This window comes from Silene latifolia, chromosome Y (genome assembly GCF_048544455.1).
Source record: "Silene latifolia isolate original U9 population chromosome Y, ASM4854445v1, whole genome shotgun sequence".
Lineage (NCBI taxonomy): Eukaryota > Viridiplantae > Streptophyta > Magnoliopsida > Caryophyllales > Caryophyllaceae > Silene > Silene latifolia.
In genome coordinates this window covers 348,781,715-348,804,654 of record NC_133538.1, presented here as the reverse complement: position 1 = coordinate 348,804,654, position 22,940 = coordinate 348,781,715, and the positions used below count along the sequence as shown (strand labels likewise).

Below are 22,940 nucleotides of genomic sequence, written 5' to 3'. Positions count from 1 at the left end.
ATTCCAGGTTTGGAATTTCCATTAATGTAACGGAGGATTCCATATGCTCCCGAATTAAGCCCTAAGAGTGATTTAGCTGAACTTTTGATACGTGCTAAACTCATAATATGGTATGAAGCACCGATGACTCATAGGCATTGCTTTGAGGCCCTTGATAAAAGTTTAAAAGATGTTATGCGTGTTTTGGACGTGGGAAATCTTTGAAGTGCCGTTTGGTGGGAAAGTTGTGGTATTCGGGGGTGATTTTAGACAGACATTACCGGTTGTTTCAAAAGGAAGTAGAGCAGATGTTGTGGCTGCATCCCTGTGTTCATCGTATTTATGGTCTTTCTGCAAGGTATATATATTTATTTCTTTAAATATCAATATTACCGTTTTATGTGAGTCTTAGTTAAATTATTTTTGTCGTACTGTATTTATATAATTTAAAACGTATACCACTTATAGGTACTTAGATTGACCAAAAATATGCGATTGCAAGTTGGTAGTTCAACTGACAATGTTGAGGAGTTACGAAAATTCTCCGAATGGCTCTTGGAGATTGGAGATGGTATAGCAGGCGGTGAAAATGATGGAGAAGTTGATCTAGAATTACCAAATAGACTTACTAATTCGGGGATGTGACGAATCCTATTAAGACATTAGTAGATGTCACTTATCCGGATCTGCTAGCACAATTGTGGAATCCGGAATATCTCCAACAAAGGGCAATCCTGGCCCCTACTCACGAGATTGTTGAATCAGTAAATGAATACGTTTTGTCGCTTATTAAAAAGGATGAGAGAATTTATTTAAGCTCCGATGAGGTGTGTAGTGATGACAGAGGTACAGGTGGCGGTGACATTCACTCTATTGAATTCCTCAACAGTATTAAATGTGCCGGACTCCCGAATCACCAGTTGAAGTTGAAGGTCGGTGCTATGGTGATGCTTCTGCGAAACATTGATCAATCACGTGGGTTGTGTAACGGCACTAGACTAATTGTGACTGATCTGGGGGCACGCGTGATAAGATGTCTTTGTCTTAACTGGTAGTCATAAAGGTGATAGAGTGCATATTGCTCGACTAACACTTACTCCATCGGACACCAGTAGATTTCCGGTACGTTTCAGTAGAAGACAATTCCCCATCGCTGTTTGTTTTGCAATGACGATAAACAAGAGTCAAGGCCAGTCTTTATCTCAGGTCAGCATCTATCTTCTAAGACCAGTGTTTAGTCATGGCCAGCTTTATGTCGCACTTTCCAGGGTCACCCTAAAAGAAGGCTTGAAAATTTTAATTTGTGACTCAGATATGCGTACTTCTACTACGACTACTAATGTAGTGTATCATGAAATTTTTCAATTTTTAGAATAACTTGCATTTGTTAAAGTTGATTATTAGATTATATTTCTTTTATCCGAATGTAAAGTTTTGTATGTATGCATTTTTTATTTACAAGATTAGATTACGTTATTTCCTTATAAACCAGTGCATGTGAAGACATGTTTTTAACAAATTTAAACATTAATTATGTACATCGTTGATTTAGACCATTTAGATAGGTACAATAGAAATGCAAAAACAAATATACATTAAAAAAAATTCTTCCCGGCCCAAATACATACCTGTGCAATTTTGCACGGGTTTAAAACTAGTAGTCTATATTCATGAATAGATGAATGATAATTATATAAATTTAAAGAAAAATGAGTTTCAAGTCATTTAAATTTAAATATCATGATTTATAAAACCGTAAAAAAACCAACGGCATAAATTTGCCGTACAAGAACTCCATGGGCATGCTCAAGAAATAATGATACACTAATAGATATTGCAGGGATGCAATACAGGAAGGAAGGAAATCATCTTATTAAATATACTATGAGGCAAACAACAAGAGAAAAATCGGCAACGAAACTACACGTGACACTAATACGTGTATCAATTAGTTTAGCTACGTTAAATTCCTATTGCTTCAAAATTATTGTGAAAGTTGGAACAAGATGAATTGGGAAGATAATAGTTAATCAATTCATTTCACAAGCTGCGTACAACCTTTCAATATATACAAAGGAGGTAATCCACTAAACTAGGTAACTGAATAACCAATGACCGTAAATACATGATACATATCTTACCAAATCTCTCAACAATATACATCCATATCTCCTAATAATATACACAAGATATTTGTTATTCTAACACTCCCCCTCAAGTTGGAGAACGAGGTAAACCGAGGCCCAACTTGTATTGCAAATGATCAAACAATTCACCTCCAAGTGCCTTTGTAAATAAATCTGCTATTTGTTCTTTGCTGTGTATATGGAAAGTGTTGATGTTCTTCGCCACCAAATGTTGACGAATGAAATGACAATCAACTTCTATATGTTTTGTCCGATCATGAAAAACCGGATTCTTGGCTATATGTAGTGCGGCTTGATTGTCACAATATAAAGACATTGGTGCAGTGTGAAAAATACCAAAGGAGCCGAGGAAAGATTTAAGCCATATCAATTCACTGGTGGCTGCTCCCATCGCCCTATACTCGGCTTCCGCGGTGGATTTTGCCACCGTCACTTGTTTCTTTGTCCTCCACGGTATAGGTGACTGCCCTAGAGAAACAAAATACCCCCTTAAGCATCGTCTCATGATCGGACAATTGGCATAATCCGAGTCACATACAATATCCTCTCAACTGGAAATCCCCTGCCTTCTTTATCAAAATGCCTTTACTAGGATTCCTCTTGATGTAACGAACCACACGTGATGCTGCATCCCAATGCTCCGTCTTTGGTTCATTGACAAATTGTGATAAAATATGTACTGCATAAACGAGGTCTGGTCTCGTGATTGTAAGATACACTAACCGTCCAACGAGTCGCCTATACTTCATCACATCTTTTAAGATCTCGCCCTTGGCTAAAGCTAAATCGTGACGAGGTGGAATGGGCGTATACACAGTCCGCGTTCCTGCCATACCACTCTCTTCTATAATATTCATAGCATATTTCCGTTGATTAAGAAACAACCCATTCGTCCCATGCGCAACCTCAATTCCCAAGAAAAATTTTAATCTCCCCAAGTCTTTAATACCAAATTGTGCATCAAGAAACGATTTGAACTTAACACAAGCTTTGTCATTATTGCTAACAACAAGCATGTCATCCACATAACCTAGAACTCCAATAAAAGCTCCTTCCCGATTAAAGGTAAACAAAGAATAGTCCGCTAGAGATTGAACGAAACCGTACCTTTTCATTGACTCCGCTAGTTTCGCAAACCAATTCCGAGAGGCTTGTTTTAACCCATAAATCGACTTCATTAATTTGCAAACTTTATGCTCTTTTTCTCTTTCAAAACCTTGCGGTATTCTCATATAAACATCTTCATCGAGATCACCATGAAAGAAGGCGTTATTTACGTCTAGTTGCTCTATCTTCCAACCCTTCATGACGGCAATAGCAAGCATGCATCTAACGCTTGTCATCTTCGCAACCGGTGCATACGTCTCATGAAAATCGACTCCCTCTACTTGAGTGAATCCTTGGGCTACAAGTCTTGCTTTCTATCTTTCGACTTCACCATTAGCCAAGTACTTGATTTTATAAACCCATCTACATCCGATTTCTTTCTTTCCCTGTGGCAGTGGAACAATTTTCCAAGTATTGTTTTTCTCCAATGCTTCTATTTCTTTTCTCATGGCAGTTCGCCATTGCTCACTTCGCGCAGCTTCACGATAAGTTGTGGGCTTCTTTTCTTCATCAATTTTGGCTAGAAAGGCCTTGTGCGAATAAGAAAAACAATTTGTAACAACGTATTTGGATAAAGGATAGCATGTACCTGACGACGAAGACTTCGATTTTTCGGGATGAGCATTCGACACTGGAGTGATTGCTTTCCTTGATTTGCAATAATAATCCTGCTTCCACTTTGGTTCAAATTTCTCTCTCCCGCCCCTGCCCATCCTTGCTTCTTCTTGTCCTCCTATCGCACCTTCTGTCTCTGGGCCGAAACAGGAACTACCGAAACTTTGAATATTTTTAACACAGTTCTCAAAGTGGGTCTTTACCATTTGACAAAAAACTTTCAAATAATCTCCGGCTTCGCTTTTGTCTTTCATTAAATATACCTAAACACCCCGACTATGGTCGTCTACAATGGTTAAGAAATAGTGTGCTTGTGTCAAACTTCCTACCCGATATTTTCCCCATATATCACAATGTATTAATCCGAATAAAACATCATACTTCTTATTATTCCTCTTAAAAGGGGATCGAGAAAGTTTTGCTCGAGAACAAGAATCACAAACAGTATCCGAATTCCAATGTAATTTGCACCCAACTAAACTAGAAAACTGTGAAAAAATACTTTTGGATGGATGTCCCAACCTCTTATGCCATAATTTCTCGTCCTTTGTCACCGTCACTTTCCTTGCTGCCTCTTCTTTCTTGAACTGAAAGTAATACACTCCCTGTCGATGTTCACCGCGTCCAATCGTCATCTTCGTAGTCGGGTCCTTCAATTCACAATGATCCGAATAAAAAGTTATGGTACAATTATTTTCACTTATTAATTGTCGAACAGAAATTAAATGACAGGTGAGGTTTGGGACGAATAAGACATCCTTTAAAATAAATTTTTCATTCAATCGAACTTCTCCATGTATGGATGCTTCTACCACTCGTCCATCGGGTAGGCTAACCTTTGACACATCCTCTGTCCAGGCGTTAGCTAACAAATCTTGTCTTCCCGTCATATAATGAGAAGCTTCGCTATCAATCATCCATTCTACATCAATTGTTAATTTCATACCTTTTAATTTTTCACCATCATCTGGACTTGCACCCAGCAGTATCTTCAACTTCTCGATCTCTTCATTTGTAAATGGCAGATTTGAAGCAACACTTTCCGAATTCTTAGAAGACGTATTGGTACCCATCGCATTTGCCTGGTAAGTACCTTGTCCTCTACCTCTGCCACTGTAACACCCCCATATCCAGAGGAGCCTTAACTAGGCCTTCCTGAGCATATAAGGGCGTTACCATCTCGGTCGCCCGAGGAAAGTAATTATCAAACGTCAATAAAAGAACTATTAAATTATATTACAAGCGGTTTAAACAACAAACGATGTAAAAGGTACAACTCGGAAGCTACTCGCTACTATAAACAAATCTCGTGAAGACTCATCCCCGCCCGGACTCCAGCTATCCACGACATCAACACCTGCTAAGACCGACTGCTCACCATAAGGGATCATGGCAGACACATAACAAACAAGCAACCAAACAAGGTCAGTACTGAGATAAGATACGACAATGGCAACTACAAACAACAATACAAACAATGACATCAGTCCCAACCGCAATCACAATAATCCAACCAAACTCATCATCGATCGTCCACTGGACCACCCGCGATGGGGGACCGCACCGTTCCCACCTAAGCCCCGCTCATCATACTGAGTGATAACCCTGTCCCATTAATGTGCACATCCCCTTCCGTGGCGGGTTCCACGAAGGGCAAAACTAGGGCGTGAAGTCACTCCCGCAAGTGACCCCACTCAGCCGAGAACGCATCTCAAGAACCATCAACAGCAATCACAACCACAAACACAATACAATCATCATATCAAACAACTAACTACAGCACATCACCAATATCCCATTATGGGACTAATACTGAGTAGGAAATCCTACCTTTACGCATCCGCAACCAATCCACGCCGACAGACAACATATCCAGCGACCAAGCAAAGCCTATAACCATCATACAAACATCTATTACTAACAAGCCAACCCTAACTATAGAGACAAAGGCACGGATGATGACTATGACATACCTATTAGGGAGAAACTCAGCAAAAGACCGCTACCCGACTCAAGAGACGCTCTCCTCAGGCACAAGAATCTTCAAAAGGCTTCCATGGAGGTTTTGAGGTGAAGGGAAGGGAAAGGGGCGACTGAAGGATAGGAGGAAAGTGGCGGAAGTGATATGCGGATTTAACAAAACGCGATATAAAACCCTCGTTGAAAACCCGGTACTCGATCGAGTACCCAACCTACTCGATCGAGTGGCCCCCTACTCGATCGAGTACCCTAGCTACTCGATCGAGTAGCCTCTACTCCATCGAGTACCACCCTTAACACGCAGCTCAAACAGGTTTTGGCATACTTTCCTAAGACTACTTCCGCTCCCAAGGTCGGTCAATGATAGTCAAAGGGTCCCTAAAAGGGCGGGTATTACAGTCTTCCCCCCTTAAAAAGAACTTCGTCCCCGAAGTTCACCTCACCCATCTCCCACTCGAGACACGAGAACAGCACGTCCTTACTCATCTTCCCGCTCAACCCATTACTCCCTGGAAATACCATTTCCCCCCCTGTCATCATGATCACCGTCTATACTTATATCTAATGACTTTTACTACTATCATGCAAGCACTATTACCGTTAACCGTTACTCTATATACCTATGAAACGTCAAACTCGCCATGCGAATCACCACCTACGATCACCCGACATACGGTATCGACATACAGTATCGACTATCAAACTATCGATCAGGACATGTCTCATATCAATTATCATATGGTACAACCAACGCCACCATGTTACTTGGCAACGTGATTCGAGTACGATTTATCACACTATAACTATTTTTCGTGACCGTCTCTTGAAACATACAACCCCTTTACTTTAAATAATTAAAGCAAAACATAATACCAACAACATTATAAACAAGCAAAACATTATTCGAAAACAGCCTTTTTATTTCGCGACATTACTCTTCCCCTCTAAAAGGAACTTCGTCCCCGAAGTTCACCACCCTAATTTCAACGCATATTATTTATTATTTGCATCTTAATCTTTAAAGAAAACCATATTATTTGTTGTGGACATTACTCGCTAATTACATACTCGTTAAATTAGAAATCGTGCTCAAGTCACCGGAACGACTAGTTACTGTTGACAACACACGTTAAAATGATATTCACAAATATAGGCAGAGTTACAATTCCGACAAATAAATCGTAATGGGGCGTATGCAATATTAAAGTAACAAGAAATTATGGCCGCCCTACTAATGATAACAAATATGCTTATAAAACTTCAATCATGACTTGTAACATATGAAATTAACGGTTCAAAGGTGTTACTACGTACTCACAACTACTTTAAACATTAAACCCGCAAATATAAAACAATTGAACATTTTTAATTTCCAAAAACCTCCTGTAATAGTGCTACTCGATCGAGTATGCAGCGATACTCGATCGAGTGCCATGCTACTCGATCGAGTGTCTTGGCTACTCGATCGAGTAGCCCGAGATCAGAATGTTTCCTCTCCTCCTTCCCTGCAGCTACTAGATAGAGTGTGGGGTACTCTGTCGAGTACCTGCAGGTCAAGTACCTTACATAACCCGTCGTAAACCAACATATAACAACATGACTGTCACATAAATTGAGTCGGGATGATGCCCCGACTCTCAATTATCCTGCAAAAGGTTAAAATAGCAATTCCGGCCTTATGGCCAATCATACAAATCCAACTAAGTCTCAATAATGAAAGGAAACGACTACCAAAGTCTAACAGTAATATCACCATCTAACATCAACTACTATCAACAAAGATAAGAATGAGGAGTATCACTCCTCCTGCTGCTGCTGCTGCTGCTCGAACATCACCTCATCATTACCACCACCACCTCCAGCCATACCCGCACCTGAAGAACCCACTTCCGCATCACCTCTTGCTCCTGCTCCCGGGCCCACGTACCATGGGGTCAAGCCACCGTAAGGGAAGGACTGAGGTGCCCCCCACGTCGACTGATCCATCCCGTAGGAATGGAAAACCCCTGTGTAGTCCCCGACTCCACTCCACCACACCGGATGCGATCCCTCGGTCCCTATCCCCTGAGCGTAGGCTATCTCGTGCATGTTCCGGAGTGTCAAGGTAGATGACACTCTCTCCGCTGTAATCGGGATCGCGTCTCCGGGGTGTCGAGGTAAGGGTAGCATGGAAAAGATCACGCTTCTTCTTCGGTGCTACTTGGCCGTGGCCTAGTCTCCGAGGCCCCCTCTCTCACTCGACGGGGTCCCCTCACCACTCTAGGCCTCTCTGCCGCCTGAACTCCCGCATTCTCGCCCTTCGTCGGCTCCGGCATCTCCTCAAGGATGGTACCGTCGATGAGATAGGTCTGTAGCTGGCGGGGTCCGTCATCATCCTCCTCCTCCTCATCATCGGAGTCCACCGTCACTACTGTCGGCTCCAAGGGCTCCGTGAGTGGGAGGTGCTCAGGAGCTGGAATCTTCATCCAACTCATCCCATGCACCCTCCATGCTAGGGCGCCGTCGCCCAAGGTCCTCAACCATTTCGAGTCGAGATAGTATTCACGATCCATGGTAGGCACTGGGGTAGCTAGAGGCACGTACGCCGACGAAGCCTCAAAGGAGGTTAGCTTTTCAGCTAACCGAGTGGCAATAGCACCACAACTCAGGTACCGGGAAGAGGAAGAAGCCATCAAGGCAAGGGCAGCACAAACTATAGAAGGAGCATTAAAGACCACTTTCCTGGCCCGCTCCGGGTTGAGGTACGACATCAAAAGCAAAACCTCATGGTTATTCAATTTACTGATATCTTTTCGGTCATAGAGGAGGTTCGAGAGAGAACGGAGGAAGACCCTCAAGGTAATATGCTGAACATCATTAATCAGCATGTTGCTCGAGGTGGGAGCTTGCTTCCCAGTCAAGCAAGGCATTAGGCGGCAGACGCCGCACTCAGCTGGAATGTCGAGAAAGGAGTCCTTGGGAGGCTTGGCCAACCCAAGGTGAGAGGCAAACAGTCCATAGTCAACGTAAAAACTGGTATTCATCAATCTAAACTAAACGGCAAACCGACCCACCGGGTCGTAGTTAAAAGAGCTCATGAACTCCAAGGTAAGAAAAGGGTAAGTATGCTTCCTCATCCTATACAAACCCGTAAAACCCAAGGTCTCGAATATGTGACGGACATCCGTCTCTATCTCCAACTCCTCTAATACACTGGTGTCTATACACTTTGTAGGTCTCAATTTGCGTTTTTGTAAGGCTACAAAACGCTCCCTTTGCTTGAAGTCAACAAAAACAACTGTAGGGTATTCGGGGACTGCGGGTACCACAGGCCAACTTCCTTCCCCTAACTCAGGTGGGTTACCCCTCCCTCGTTTGCTTTGGCGGGTTCCAAGGTTCAGTCTCGGCATCTGCTTTAGGTATAAGGTCAAACAATTTGTATAAAATATGTAGGCATATACTTCATACAATTTGAGTTCTATATACTTAGCAAGTTCCCTAACTCATCAACCAATTCAATATTTGAAACACATAAATCATGCCATTAAACTTAGATGCTCAGCTAGGTACACGCATTTCATTAATGGTTTCCTCAATTTTAACATATAGTCTCAGTTTGTAGCCACTTATAAACCGCAATTATGAAAAAAAATTGGCATGTGAACACATATTCTCAGCAATTCGAATATCCTAGCATGCTTCTAAAGGTCGTTCCATTTACATTGCTAATTACATGTTACTAATCCAAGAGAAAGAATAATTTATGGTATATCATCATCACTTTCATATTATGTTCAACAACTCAACTAAAATTTTCAGACGGTCTTTACAGTTGTGAAAATTTCGGCATATATTCATCACTCATCGATTCTATTAGCATAATGAAGTTCAGCTCATGCTTATACTGTCAATTACAACATCAATTTTTCAATTATAAATCCCGAATTTCCATTCAAGGCACTTTTAAGACGGAGTTGTAAGGCAACTTTCTAAGGGGAAAATCATCAAAATCTATCCTCCAACATGATATAAACAATACTTAAGGCTCAATTCTTCCATCTAATCATTGTAAAACAACCAAAAATCGATTTCAATTTTGGAAACCCTAGAAATTTCGGGTTCAATCTTTGCAATTTCTAATCTAATTTACAGCAATTGACCATCAACAAACATGAAAAGAAGGCATGTGAATCATGTTTCAACAATTAAAAGCACCAAATTGGTCATTATAATCGAAAATTTCAGATTGTTTTACTTTCTTAGCACATTCAAAGCAATAAACCATGTACATTAGGAAGAATAGCATACCTCGATTGATGAACAAGTAGAGAAATGAAATTAAACTAAGAAATCAACCCCCAAGATTCAATACTAACCCAAGAGAAAGAAAGGATTTGAGAGGGAATAAGGAATTTGAGAGTGATTTAGGTGTAGGTGTGTCGAAATATAGAGGAATAAGAGGAAGAAATAGAAAGATGAAGGGTTTTAAGAAAACCCGTAGGAATTACTGCACAGTAACCTACTCGATCGAGTGCCTGGGGTACTCGATCGAGTACCACCCTACTCGATCGAGTAGGAGCTAAATCATCGAGTAACTGCAGGAATTTTCCCACATCCCGACATCATAGCTTCCTAATTAGATCGAGTGAGGTCTACTCGGTCAAGTAAGCACTCGCACTCGGTCAAGTATAGTTAAGTACTCGATCATAAGTACGAAGTAACTTGAAGATTCCTGCAAAAACAACACCGCGTGTCGATTCCAACTAAGTTCGGAATTCGGCACTCATTATCAAGTTCATTCACGCATTACTATTATTAACAAAGCCTACCATATTGCCAAACAAATGAAGTTTATTCCACGTACACTACACCCATTACCCTACTCGGTTGACCTGCTACCGAACCTTCCGTAAACATAATCACGTCATCGTATTACATTTAAGCTTACTTTATATATTACTACTAAATTGAAACATTTAAATTAACATTAGTTCATTCTTTCATTTGTCATGTAATTGCATAATTTTCATAATAAATGAATCTATCACTTCTCGCATAAATGCATACTTTTAAACAACTTATTCGATCATGTCTTACATTCTATCATAAGCAATTCACCTTGCACGAATCAAATATTACGCAGCGGAAAAATTTCGACCCTCCTATAAAGCAATAACGCATTACCATATGCTATGTCTCGAATTATAACTCACTATACTATAATTACCATCATAGCAGCTACATAAGTTTTCGTCACATATCTCATAACCATCATATAAGCTCACTACTCATCCAACGAGCTTCAATAATCTTATCAATAATTACCATAATCGGCCCAAACATTACTATCACACCTCTATTAATTCTAACAAAAACTTAACCGGAGGTAGCTCCGGCACAATTAACATACATAGCACTCATAGACACACGGACTCCACATTCCCATCCCATGTGACTGGCTTAAGCGTCATGGGGCCAAGATTTTGAAATGAGGGCGCCTACTCACCCAAAATCTAGCATCAGCCGGGGCTCCCATTACACATACACCAGGTTCATTTTATTAGACTCTCTACGTTCATTATGTTCATTTGTTACAGGTTCCAAAATCGTCGCTCTGATACCACTTTGTAACACCCCCATATCCAGAGGAGCCTTAACTAGGCCTTCCTGAGCATATAAGGGCGTTACCATCTCGGTCGCCCGAGGAAAGTAATTATCAAACGTCAATAAAAGAACTATTAAATTATATTACAAGCGGTTTAAACAACAAACGATGTAAAAGGTACAACTCGGAAGCTACTCGCTACTATAAACAAATCTCGTGAAGACTCATCCCCGCCCGGACTCCAGCTATCCACGACATCAACACCTGCTAAGACCGACTGCTCACCATAAGGGATCACGGCAGACACATAACAAACAAGCAACCAAACAAGGTCAGTACTGAGATAAGATACGACAATGGCAACTACAAACAACAATACAAACAATGACATCAGTCTCAACCGCAATCACAATAATCCAACCAAACCATCACTCGATCGTCCACCGGACCACCGCCTGCTGGGGGACCGCAGCCGTTCCCACCTAAGCCCCGCTCATCATACGAGCGATAACCCCGTCCCATTAATGTGCACATCCCCTTCCGTGGCGGGTTCCACGAAGGGCGAAACTAGGGCGTGAAGTCACTCCCGCAAGTGACCCCACTCAGCCGAGAACGCATCTCGAGAACCATCAACAGCAATCACAACCACAAACACAATACAATAATCATCATATCAAACAACTAACTACAGCACATCACCAATATCCCATTATGGGACTAATACTGAGTAGGAAATCCTACCTTTACGCATCCGCAACCAATCCACGCCGACAGACAACATATCCAGCGACCAAGCAAAGCCTATAACCATCATACAAACATCTATTACTAACAAGCCAACCCTAACTATAGAGACAAAGGCACAGATGATGACTATGACATACCTATTAGGGAGAAACTCAGCAAAAGACCGCTACCCGACTCAAGAGACGCTCTCCTCAGGCACAAGAATCTTCAAAAGGCTTCCATGGAGGTTTTGAGGTGAAGGGAAGGGAAAGGGGCGACTGAAGGATAGGAGGAAAGTGGCGGAAGTGATATGCGGATTTAACAAAACGCGATATAAAACCCTCGCTGAAAACCCGGTACTCGATCGAGTACCCAACCTACTCGATCGAGTGGCCCCCTACTCGATCGAGTACCCTAGCTACTCGATCGAGTAGCCTCTACTCTATCGAGTACCACCCTTAACACGCAGCTCAAACAGGTTTTGGCATACTTTCCTAAGACTACTTCCGCTCCCAAGGTCAATCAATGATAGTCAAAGGGTCTCTAAAAGGGCGGGTATTACAGCCACGTCCGCGTCCTCCAGTTCCGCGGCCTCCATAGCCTCCTCTTCTACCACGCCCTATGTCTCTTGCTCGAACTTCTTCATACCCATGCTTATCATAGCAATCTGCCTCGGTGTGGTAGAATTTCTTGCAATGTGTGCACTGTGGCGGTTTGTATGTCCCATCTTCATCATTCCTTCCTCTTCCTGCATATCCCTGTGTTGCCATTGCTGCTTCAATACGATCTTCCTTGACTTTGGTCATGGATGCGTGACGTTCTTCTCGCAAGATCAGGCCATATGTACGAGTGAGGATTGCAATTGGGTCTTCCATCAATAGGTTAGTTTGAATGTTTCCGTATAATTTCGAATCTAATCCCATTAAAAACCGGTGAACTTTCTCCTGTTCTTTCTCTTTCGCAATCGAAGCCGCTGCTCCACAGGTACACCCCTTTGCTTTGCTGTAATTTTCTAATTCATCCCAAATAGTTTTTAGTCGAGTGTAATATTCGACTATGGAATCTGATCCCTGCTTGCACTCATTGAGTTCGGTCTTCAACTGATGAACTCGTGGTGCGTTTCCGGCTGAATACCTACCACGGAGCTCCTCCCATATTTCGTGAACTGGTACAGAAAAAGTTATACTCGAGTGTAACTTTGGGTTGATTACATTACGAAGCCAAGCCCTAATCATTGCGTTACACTGTCTCCATGCCACAGATTCGATGGTTTCCTCCCATCGTCGCAAATGGGTTTCTGAACTTTCCCTTCGATGAATGCGACTTTCTTTTTCGTATCTAGTCCATTCATAACAGCCTTTGCCCAAAGATCATAATTGTTTCCATTGAAAACGATTTGTGTGACCGTTAAGTTTGGACTATCCGAGGGATGCAAATACAATGGTGAAGTTACAGGGATGATCTTTGGACCCCCCATTATTCCTTTCTGTTTATCGTCTCTAGTCATACTTTGGTCGACTGTGAACGTAATGAATAAACAGGATCATTTTGTTTTTTGTATATATTTTTTTGCTCAAGATACCATGTGAAAGTTGGAACAGGATGAATTGGGAAGATAATAGTTCATCAATTCATTTCAGAAGCTGCGTACAACCTTTCAATATATACAAAGGAGGTAATCCACTAAACTAGGTAACTGAATAACCAATGACCCTAAATACACGATACATATCTTACCAAATCTCTCAACAATATGCATCCATATCTCCTAATAATATACACAAGATATTTGTTATTCTAACAATTATGTATGCAAACAAAATTAGAGGAGAAAACTGACTTAGCATTGATGACCTTTGAGAGTATAATAGACATTGAAACGTAACAATATACTAATAGTAGAAAATATAAGAAAGTGAGTTCAAATTGAGAAAATTGGAATTGTGTATTTTTCTTCGAAAGTAGTTAATAATGGCTCAAATTATACAAAGATGAGAATTCTTATTAACACAAATACTTGTGTAAAACGTTTTCCACAAATTTATCATAAAACAGGATTTTTATGTGTATTTTTCTTCGAAAGTAGTTAATAATGACTCAAATTATACAAAGATGAGAAATTGGGGATTTTTTTTGGGGGAGGATTATACATTTGGGATTGGTTTTTGGGAATGAAAAGGACATACTCACACTAACGTATTCAATTGAGGGTTTGCAGATTAATTTTCTTTTTAAAATATTTTTTTTCCCTTTTTCAAGTAAATTCAATAATTTCCGACTTACCGTTACCGGTTAGTTTTCCTTAGGACGGATTGTAACACCCCCTCATACCAAGGTACCTTACCAAGGACTACCCTAACATGAAAGGCTGTTACCATCTCGGTTTCCCGAGGTTAGTATATCAAAGTTACAATTTCCAAACAACATTTATTAAAGTATAAAGAGTTAGCGAATACATTATCTCAAATCAACTCAAACTAAAAGTGTAAGAACTTCAATACAACTGAAATCATTGACGGCTAAACTCGTAACGGCGGAAACTAGACTCGAAGTGATGTCTCCCCATGTTTGTCCCATAACTAAACATCTGCATTACCTGTCATATCTGTTCACCATCCCCGAATGGATCACCGCAGGTTTTACAAAACAACAACACGGGGTCAGTTACCGCATAATTCAAATAAGACAAACAAATAATGTAACCGGCTGATCATCCTCCATCCCCGGTCTCCCAATTTCACACATTAACCGACTACACACCGAAGTGTGTAGCCCTACTAGATTACCCATCGCAACAGGTAATCCTCACCGCCAGTGGGTGACCGCAGCCCATCCCCACCTAGTCCAGCTCATCAACGAGCGACTAACAATCCCTGTCCCTTAATGTGCACATCCTCTCCCGTGACGGGTTCCACGGAGGGCGAACTAGGGTGTGAAGCCACTCCCGCAAGTGACTCCACCACCATCACACATACCACAAAGATCACAAATTGCCACAACACCACTTCCGTCACAACACAACCACATCACCACCGTCACCACAACACCAACACTCCGATGATCAGCAGACAACAATCATACACAATACAACAAATATCTCAATTCAATTACATAAGAACTGAGTAGGGAAACCCTACCTTTTCGCAATCCGCTTACGCTGCAATCAACCATAAAAATGCATAACAATTACCACATCGTCACCTACAACAACAATCATATAGTTCCAATCACTAACTGCAAAACCCCATTTCCTCCAATTCATGAATAAAGACAAACCCTATAATTAATCATCAACAACATAGGGATAAAGACTTACCGGCGAAAGAAACAAAGGATGAATGCACTTGCTATGATCACACACACACACAAGGGGAGATTTAGAGAGGATTAGAGCGTCGTTTGAGTGATTAGGTTTTATGAAATGTAATAGGAAACTGTTTTGCGTTTATAAATAACTCTAATCCTTTCTAAATCAATCGCGGAAAAAATATAACCCGTCAGACCGGATACTCGGTCGAGTAAAATGTATACTCGGCCGAGTATCCTCTACTCGGTCGAGTATTCACCATACTCGGCCGAGTATTCCTCGGCAGAACCCAAACAAACTACACTCTTGGCACTACTCGGCCGAGTAGGCTCTACTCGGTCGAGTACTTAGCTTATAAAATCCGTAGTATTACACGGATAGTATCATTTCACTCGAAAATATAAGGCAACACATCTTAAGTAAGGATTAGTTACTAAACCCTATATATACCCAAAAGTGGTACTCTAATTGTTTTTAATTCCAACTTGATTGTAACATGATGTTAATGTTTATAATTTCCTTCGACTGTTTTATTTGCCTTCAATTTTAGTAGTATTAACGAAAACTTATAATTGTGAACACCGTTTAAAATGGTAAAAAAGTTCCACAACAATTAAAGGAGAGTCAAATTTGAAACTCGTGCAACGCACGGGCACAAAATCTAGTACTTTTAATATAATTCTAATAAAATACGGTTGTATATTATCTAATATTCAAATCTAATATTTATCAAAATCCGAATCTCCAAATATGTACTATTTATATTCTCACGGTATTGAACATTTAATCACGCTCACTTATATGTTCATGTATATAATAATAGCGCTTGCTATTATGACCCGTGCAATTTTTGCACGGGTATAAAACTAGTTGCTTAGAAAATCCAGCTTCCAAGTATGTTTTGTGCGTGGTAGATATGTGAATCCATTTTTAAAATAATGCTTAAAAATAAAGTATTTGCTATTTTGGGTCGGTTTGAAAATATTTGTCAAAATGGTGTCTACGTAGGCTTGGGTTTTCAAAACATAAAATACGGAACTAACACGCTATTATCAATGACGTGTTTTATGAAGGAAACACGCCATTAGCATTGGCGTGTTTTTACAGTTCTTTTTTTTCTCCAACTGACAAACTCCCATTAACTTAAAAAAAAAAATTATACATAGACACGCCAATGTGAGTGGCGTGTTTCATTCCCAAAACCCACCATTCCCAATGGTGTGTTTGCTTTAGTCCATTTTATAAAAGTTTTTTTTCCTACTTACTAGTTCCGTGTTTCAAGTTTTGAAAACCCGGGCCTACGTGGACACCATTTTGACAAATATTTTCAAAACCGACCCAAAACGACAAATACTATATTTGAGCATTATTTTAAAAACGGATTCTAGATATGTGTATCCTTAATTAAAATATTTCTCAGTAATAAATAAAAATATAAAGGACCCATTGAATGTCAAATGAAATACGATCTATCTCAAGGGAGTACATCACAAGTAGACCTGACAAATAATACTCCCTCCGACTCAAGTCAACAGTTTCTACACGTTTAGTTAAAATATTTCTTAGTAATAAATAAAAACGTAAAGAACCCGTCGAGATTAGAATGGAATACGATCTTACAAATTCGTTACATCTCAAGGGAATACATCACAATATAAAAAACATTGATTAATTAACATGGAAAATGGTGTTGGTAAAATTTGTATAGGGTAACAGTGATAATGATCGTAAACTTGGATATCAACTGAATCACGAATAGCACGCTTTCCTTAAGAGTATTTCGATCCTATTTCATGCCTTGGGTTACATGAAATCCCTTGTAGGATAAGACGGTTGAGGCTCTCTTCATCTAGGCAAAGATAAAGAGATTACTTAATGAAGTTTTATCAATCTTGCTTTGTCTTTCCAAAATCTGAAATGTTAATATGTTAGTATGAATTATTCTAACTCTTCCCTTATATATACATATACATAAAATGTATGTAATACAAGATTGTTAATAGGATAAGCATGATGGTTTTCATACCAAATCCAACCATATAACCGCCAATCAAGATAAATATCATTTTACCAAATCCAACCCTTGATCCTAATACCAAGGGTCATACTACCTCCCCTATATCCTCCATAGAAGAACACGATAACAGAACTACCTTTTATAAGGTAAATCATCTTTGGTATATGCCAAAGATCAACTTGTCAATAATCTTACAACAAATGACTACTCCTTTACCGGACTCGTCAAATAACTGTACATTAAATGCTATTGATGTACCTCTTACATGGTTAAACCACCATGACGCCATAATCTCACCATGGTTATCACAAATCATCATTCCCGAGATTATATGATAAAATTAATTAAATAATCAAACTTTTAAATAGCTTTACACAAGTTATTGGCATGTTAAACAATCATTTCAAGACAGTTAGAACACTAACCACAATACTATATAACCGATCAAATGTTACTCAACTAAAACATAGTCAACCCACATGATAACTAATAAGTAATAACCAATTTTTAACATAATTATTAAAACATTTGATGATCAAACATCATAAATATAACATTAATCACTCTAATATTCATGAGATCATAAAGTTATTTGCATATTAACCACAACAATAACCATGATCATTTTTAAACCAATTGATCAAACAAACATATATGTTTACATAGATAGTCCACATGATATACATCATGCATGATCAAATAACAACTCTTATCAAAAGTTAATACAAAGAACCATCTCATTAAGCTTGCACCCCATAGAACTCGTGGTGACCGCCAATGAGACAAAAACTCGACAAAGACCGTGTCACATTTCATGGGTGATACTCCAATTCTCTCCTTAAACAACCGTGTGTGTCTCAAGTCACTATAAACATTGACTATACACCACACAAACTTCAATGCACTATGCTATTGAGCTATACGAGTACTCGTGTTTTACCACTCAATTCCGCCTGATCGTGTATTATGTTAAGGAAGATCTAGAAAAGATATTCACACCCACTTCTTATAGACAACAACCAAGTTGTTATTCTATACTAACTTGGGACAACCAAAGAGATACTCTCTTAACCATGTCATAAAATATAATCAATCTTTATAAGATATAAGTGCAAAAGAATCAATTTATAAATAACAGAATGGTTTTCTACCATTCTTAATTCCATGTCATTTCATCAAAATTTGACCAGCAAAATATCATGCAAATTCACTTTGATAAAATGCCCTAAACGAATACCATAACAACCAAGGACCAAATGAATAATAAACCGTCATCACAACTCAAAATGATCTTAGGTTTTATGTAACATAACATGCACTACACCATGCATTGATTAATCTTGAAAAGACATGATTAAATCAAACAAACATTTGTCGGTTATTAAACCAAATAACAAGATGTATGCACTTCAACTAAACAATAAAAATTGATAGTGCAATACCCACTGCACAAATACAACGGTTTCACGGAATACATTAAGTATACAATCAAAGTTTCAACAGCATATAAACGATCATGAATACATACATGTAAATCAAAATCGTTTATAAATTCCACATTGATATAATAACCATTGTTGATTCTTAAAACAAACATGTTGAAAATAGTTCATGATGCATTTGTTCATGGATAGATAACTGACTTCAGGCTAAACATTATCATGCATCAACATCAGTAATAATTGATCAACAATGCAATACCACAACAAATGTAGTTAACATGCCACACATATTTAAGATGAATCAATTCACTTTTATCAAAACTCGATGCAATAGTGATTATTTATCCACTTTGTTGCTTTTGGCAATCAAAGAAAACAATATACGAAACATAACTTTTGAAGATGGTGCACATCATAGATGACCAGAAAGTTACAATTATTTATCAAACATTAAAGGTATATAATAAGTATAATGTACTTATCTGTGCAATGTTTGATCCGCTAAAATATCCAACAAACAATTATGATGCATTAACATCCATTCGCTCCGCACAGAGGACATCAAACACATGCATGATTTTAACAAATTTGTAGACAATACCATGCCCTGTTTGTCATATCATCAAGTAAAATTATCGGAGACAAATTCAGGAACCATAAATCAACTTCTCTGATTTTCTTCCAATATTGATGAGTAGAGTAACGGTACAACCATTATCACAAAAACATATAAATACTCTTAAGAATGTTGAAGAAATTGGTATAGAGTAATTCGTTTCTCTCTCTAGATTTTAGCATAATTGCATTACTAAATCTAATAGAGTAATTAGAGTAGTAAACCGTAATAATTCACAAAAAACTCCTCAAAAAACACAGATTAGTAGTAGTAATTCAAATAATAATAAATATGGTTCTAGGTTTCATCATCTCGATCAGGAAATTGACAATTCTCAGGTTGATATTCAGGTTGAGGATTGCGTTCTTGATAAGGATGGTGAAATCAGACCATTCAATTTCAGTCGTAGTATGGATTCAATCGCTGAAGAAGAATCTGATGATGGGAGTACTTGGACGGAGGTGAATTCGCGGTCAGGTTCTGATTCGGAAAGAGTAAGTCCTCTTCGTCTGACTTCTGATGATACTGAATCTGAACTAGCGTATTGGTCGACTGCTGTCTACTGTTACGTACTAGGTGTGAATCCTCCGTTTAAGATTATTGATGGGTTTTTAAAACGGGTATGGGGATATACTGAATATGATAAGATCTCTTTCCATTCTAATGGTATATTCCTTGTCCGTTTCAAAACTGAGGAAATGAAGTTAAGGGTCTTACAGTCTAGGCCTGTGCTCTTTGATAACAAACCTGTGGTTGTCAAGGAATGGACTCCGACTGCTAAGCTGATTCGTGAGACTGTTGATATGGTACCAATCTGGATCAGGTTCTATGGGTTACCTCTCAAGTTTTGGGGGAATGCGTTGAACAAAATAGCAGGTCTGGTTGGGGTTCCTGTGAGGTGTGATAGCAATACTCAACTGAAAACCTTCATAGGGCATGCGAGGGTGATGCTAGAAGTCAAAATGGGGGCTGACCTGCCTGATGTGATAGAATTCACTAATGAGTTAGATGTTTTGCACAGGCAGATTGTGCACTATGAGTGAAGGCCTACCATTTGTACGGAGTGTAAAGGTGTGGGGCATTTGGCTCGGGATTGCAGGACAAAGCAGCAGAAAGGGCAAAAGCAGGTCAGACAAAAGTGGGTCCCAAAGGAGAGGGTGCGGAACAACCTTGTTGTTGTACACGAGCTGTTGAATCCACCACCTGCTGGTGCATTAAGGATCCAACCCAGGAATAACATTAGTCTTTCCAGAGGCTTTGTTACTCCAATACCTGTGTCTTTTACTCCTTTCTCACCAGCAAGAGTCTTGACTGAGTTTACTAGACAAGGGGGAATGAGCATGGGAAGTGGCAGGAGAACTTTCTTAGAGGTGCTTGAGCATTCTGTGCAATATCAAGTAATTGAAGAGGAACCAGGGGAGCAAGGCCTTGTCATTGAGAATGGGTAGTATAGGTTTCTGGAACGTGCGTGGTATGAATAGTGTAAATAAATATAAGGATATTAGATGGTTTTTGCATTCGAATAATTTAGGAGTTTGTGGGCTGTTAGAAACTAGAGTAAAAACTGCTACTATTAATAAAGTTCATCAAGGGATTGGCTCTCATTGGTCTATGGTTCATAATAATGATAGCCATGATGGAGGCAGGATTTGGATTATTTGGGATGCAAGTAATTATGATGTGGAAGTCTTAAGAAGTGAGGCTCAGGTGGTGCATACTAGAGTTACTTTCCTACAAAGTGGGAAAGCTTGGTGGTTATCAATGGTGTATGGATTTAATAGGTTGGCTGAACGTGTTTGCTTATGGCAATCTCTTAAGAGTATGAAGAATGATGTTAGAGGTCCCTGGGTTATTATGGGTGACTTTAACAACGTGCTAGCTATGAATGAGAGAATTGGATCAGAGGTTACTGATGCTGAGGTTAGGGATTTCCAGGAGTGTGTTGATTATTGTGGGTTATGTGATATTCCTGCTCAAGGTGCTTTTTTCACATGGACAAACAAACATGAGATTGGGGATTTAAAATTCAGTAGAATTGACAGAACTCTTGTCAATGACAGCTGGTTACTTGAGTTTCCAAATACTGTTACAATTTATCATCCTGAGGGTGTATTTGATCATTGCCCGTGCACCTTGCAGCTCACTTCTGAATTCAGGAACCAGAATAGATCATTTAAGTACTTTAACATGTGGGGGAAGGATCCTACCTTCCATAATATTGTTCAAGCTAGGTGGAGTGTTCAGTTGTATGGGTATAAAATGTTTCAGCTAGTAAAGAAACTTAAGCTACTGAAACAACCTCTGAAAGAACTTAACAGAACTGGATATGCCAACATAGAGACCACTGCTCAGGTTGCATTGAAACATCTTCACAGTGTTCAGATGCAGTTGCAGGGTGACCCTACTAATGTTGGTCTGCAGCAGGCAGTTAAGGATGCTGATCTCCTCTATAAGGATCGTGGGCAAGCTTTGAGAAGTTTTCTTGCACAAAAAGCAAAAGCACATTGGATGAGGGATGGTGATGATAATACTCATTACTTCCACAGTGTCATTAAAGCTCGTAGGATGCAGAATAGGATTCTGGGAATTTATGACATGGATGGTCAGAATCACACTACCTCGACTGATATTGAAGCAGCTTTCATAAATTATTATAAGCATATCCTGGGTACACAAACCAAGGTGGCTAAGGTGCATATTGGCATTGTTCAGAGAGGGAAGGTGCTAACTAATGAGCATAAAATGAGGCTGATTGTTGATGTGTCTGATACTGAGATCAAAGAGGCATTGTTTTCTATACCTGCTGATAAAGCACCTGGTCCGGATGGGTATACCTCACAGTTTTTTAAAGATTCTTTTGAGATTACTGGTGCTGATTTATGTGGTGCTGTGAAAGAGTTCTTTACTGTTGGACGAAGGCTCAAACAAGTCAACTCTACCACACTGACTTTAATTCCTAAGAAGGACAGACCTGTGACAGTGGCTGATTTTAGGCCAATTGCTTGTTGCAATGTGGTTTATAAGATTATATATAAAGTGATTTGTGCCAGATTAGCAACTGTGCTTCCTGATATCATTAGTGAGAATCAGAGTGCATTTTTAAAAGGGAGAGACATTGTTGATAACATCCTGATATGTCATGACTTAGTGAGGTTATACAAAAGGAAAGCTTGCTCTCCTAGGTGTTTAATGAAGGTGGATCTCAAGAAGGCATACGACTCAGTTGAATGGGAATTCATTAGGCAGATGTTGGTTGCCCTGGAGTTCCCTCAAAAGATGATTCAATGGGTTATGGAGTGCATATCTACTCCCTGGTTTACTTTGGCTCTAAATGGTTCTACTTTTGGGTACTTTCAGGGGAAAAGAGGGATCAGACAAGGAGATCCAATGTCTCCTCTTCTTTTTACCCTTAGCATGGAG

At 39.6% G+C, this 22,940-nt stretch overlaps 1 protein-coding gene across 1 annotated transcript; it reads right to left on the bottom strand.

Annotated features, from left to right (window-relative positions):
* Positions 1 to 12,656: 12,656 nt before the first annotated feature.
* On the bottom strand, positions 12,657 to 13,373 carry LOC141631601 (uncharacterized). The gene has a single exon (XM_074444250.1). The coding sequence runs from the start codon at positions 13,371 to 13,373 to the stop codon at positions 12,657 to 12,659; it is 717 nt and encodes a 238-aa protein (XP_074300351.1).
* Between the last annotated feature and the right edge of the window lie 9,567 nt (positions 13,374 to 22,940).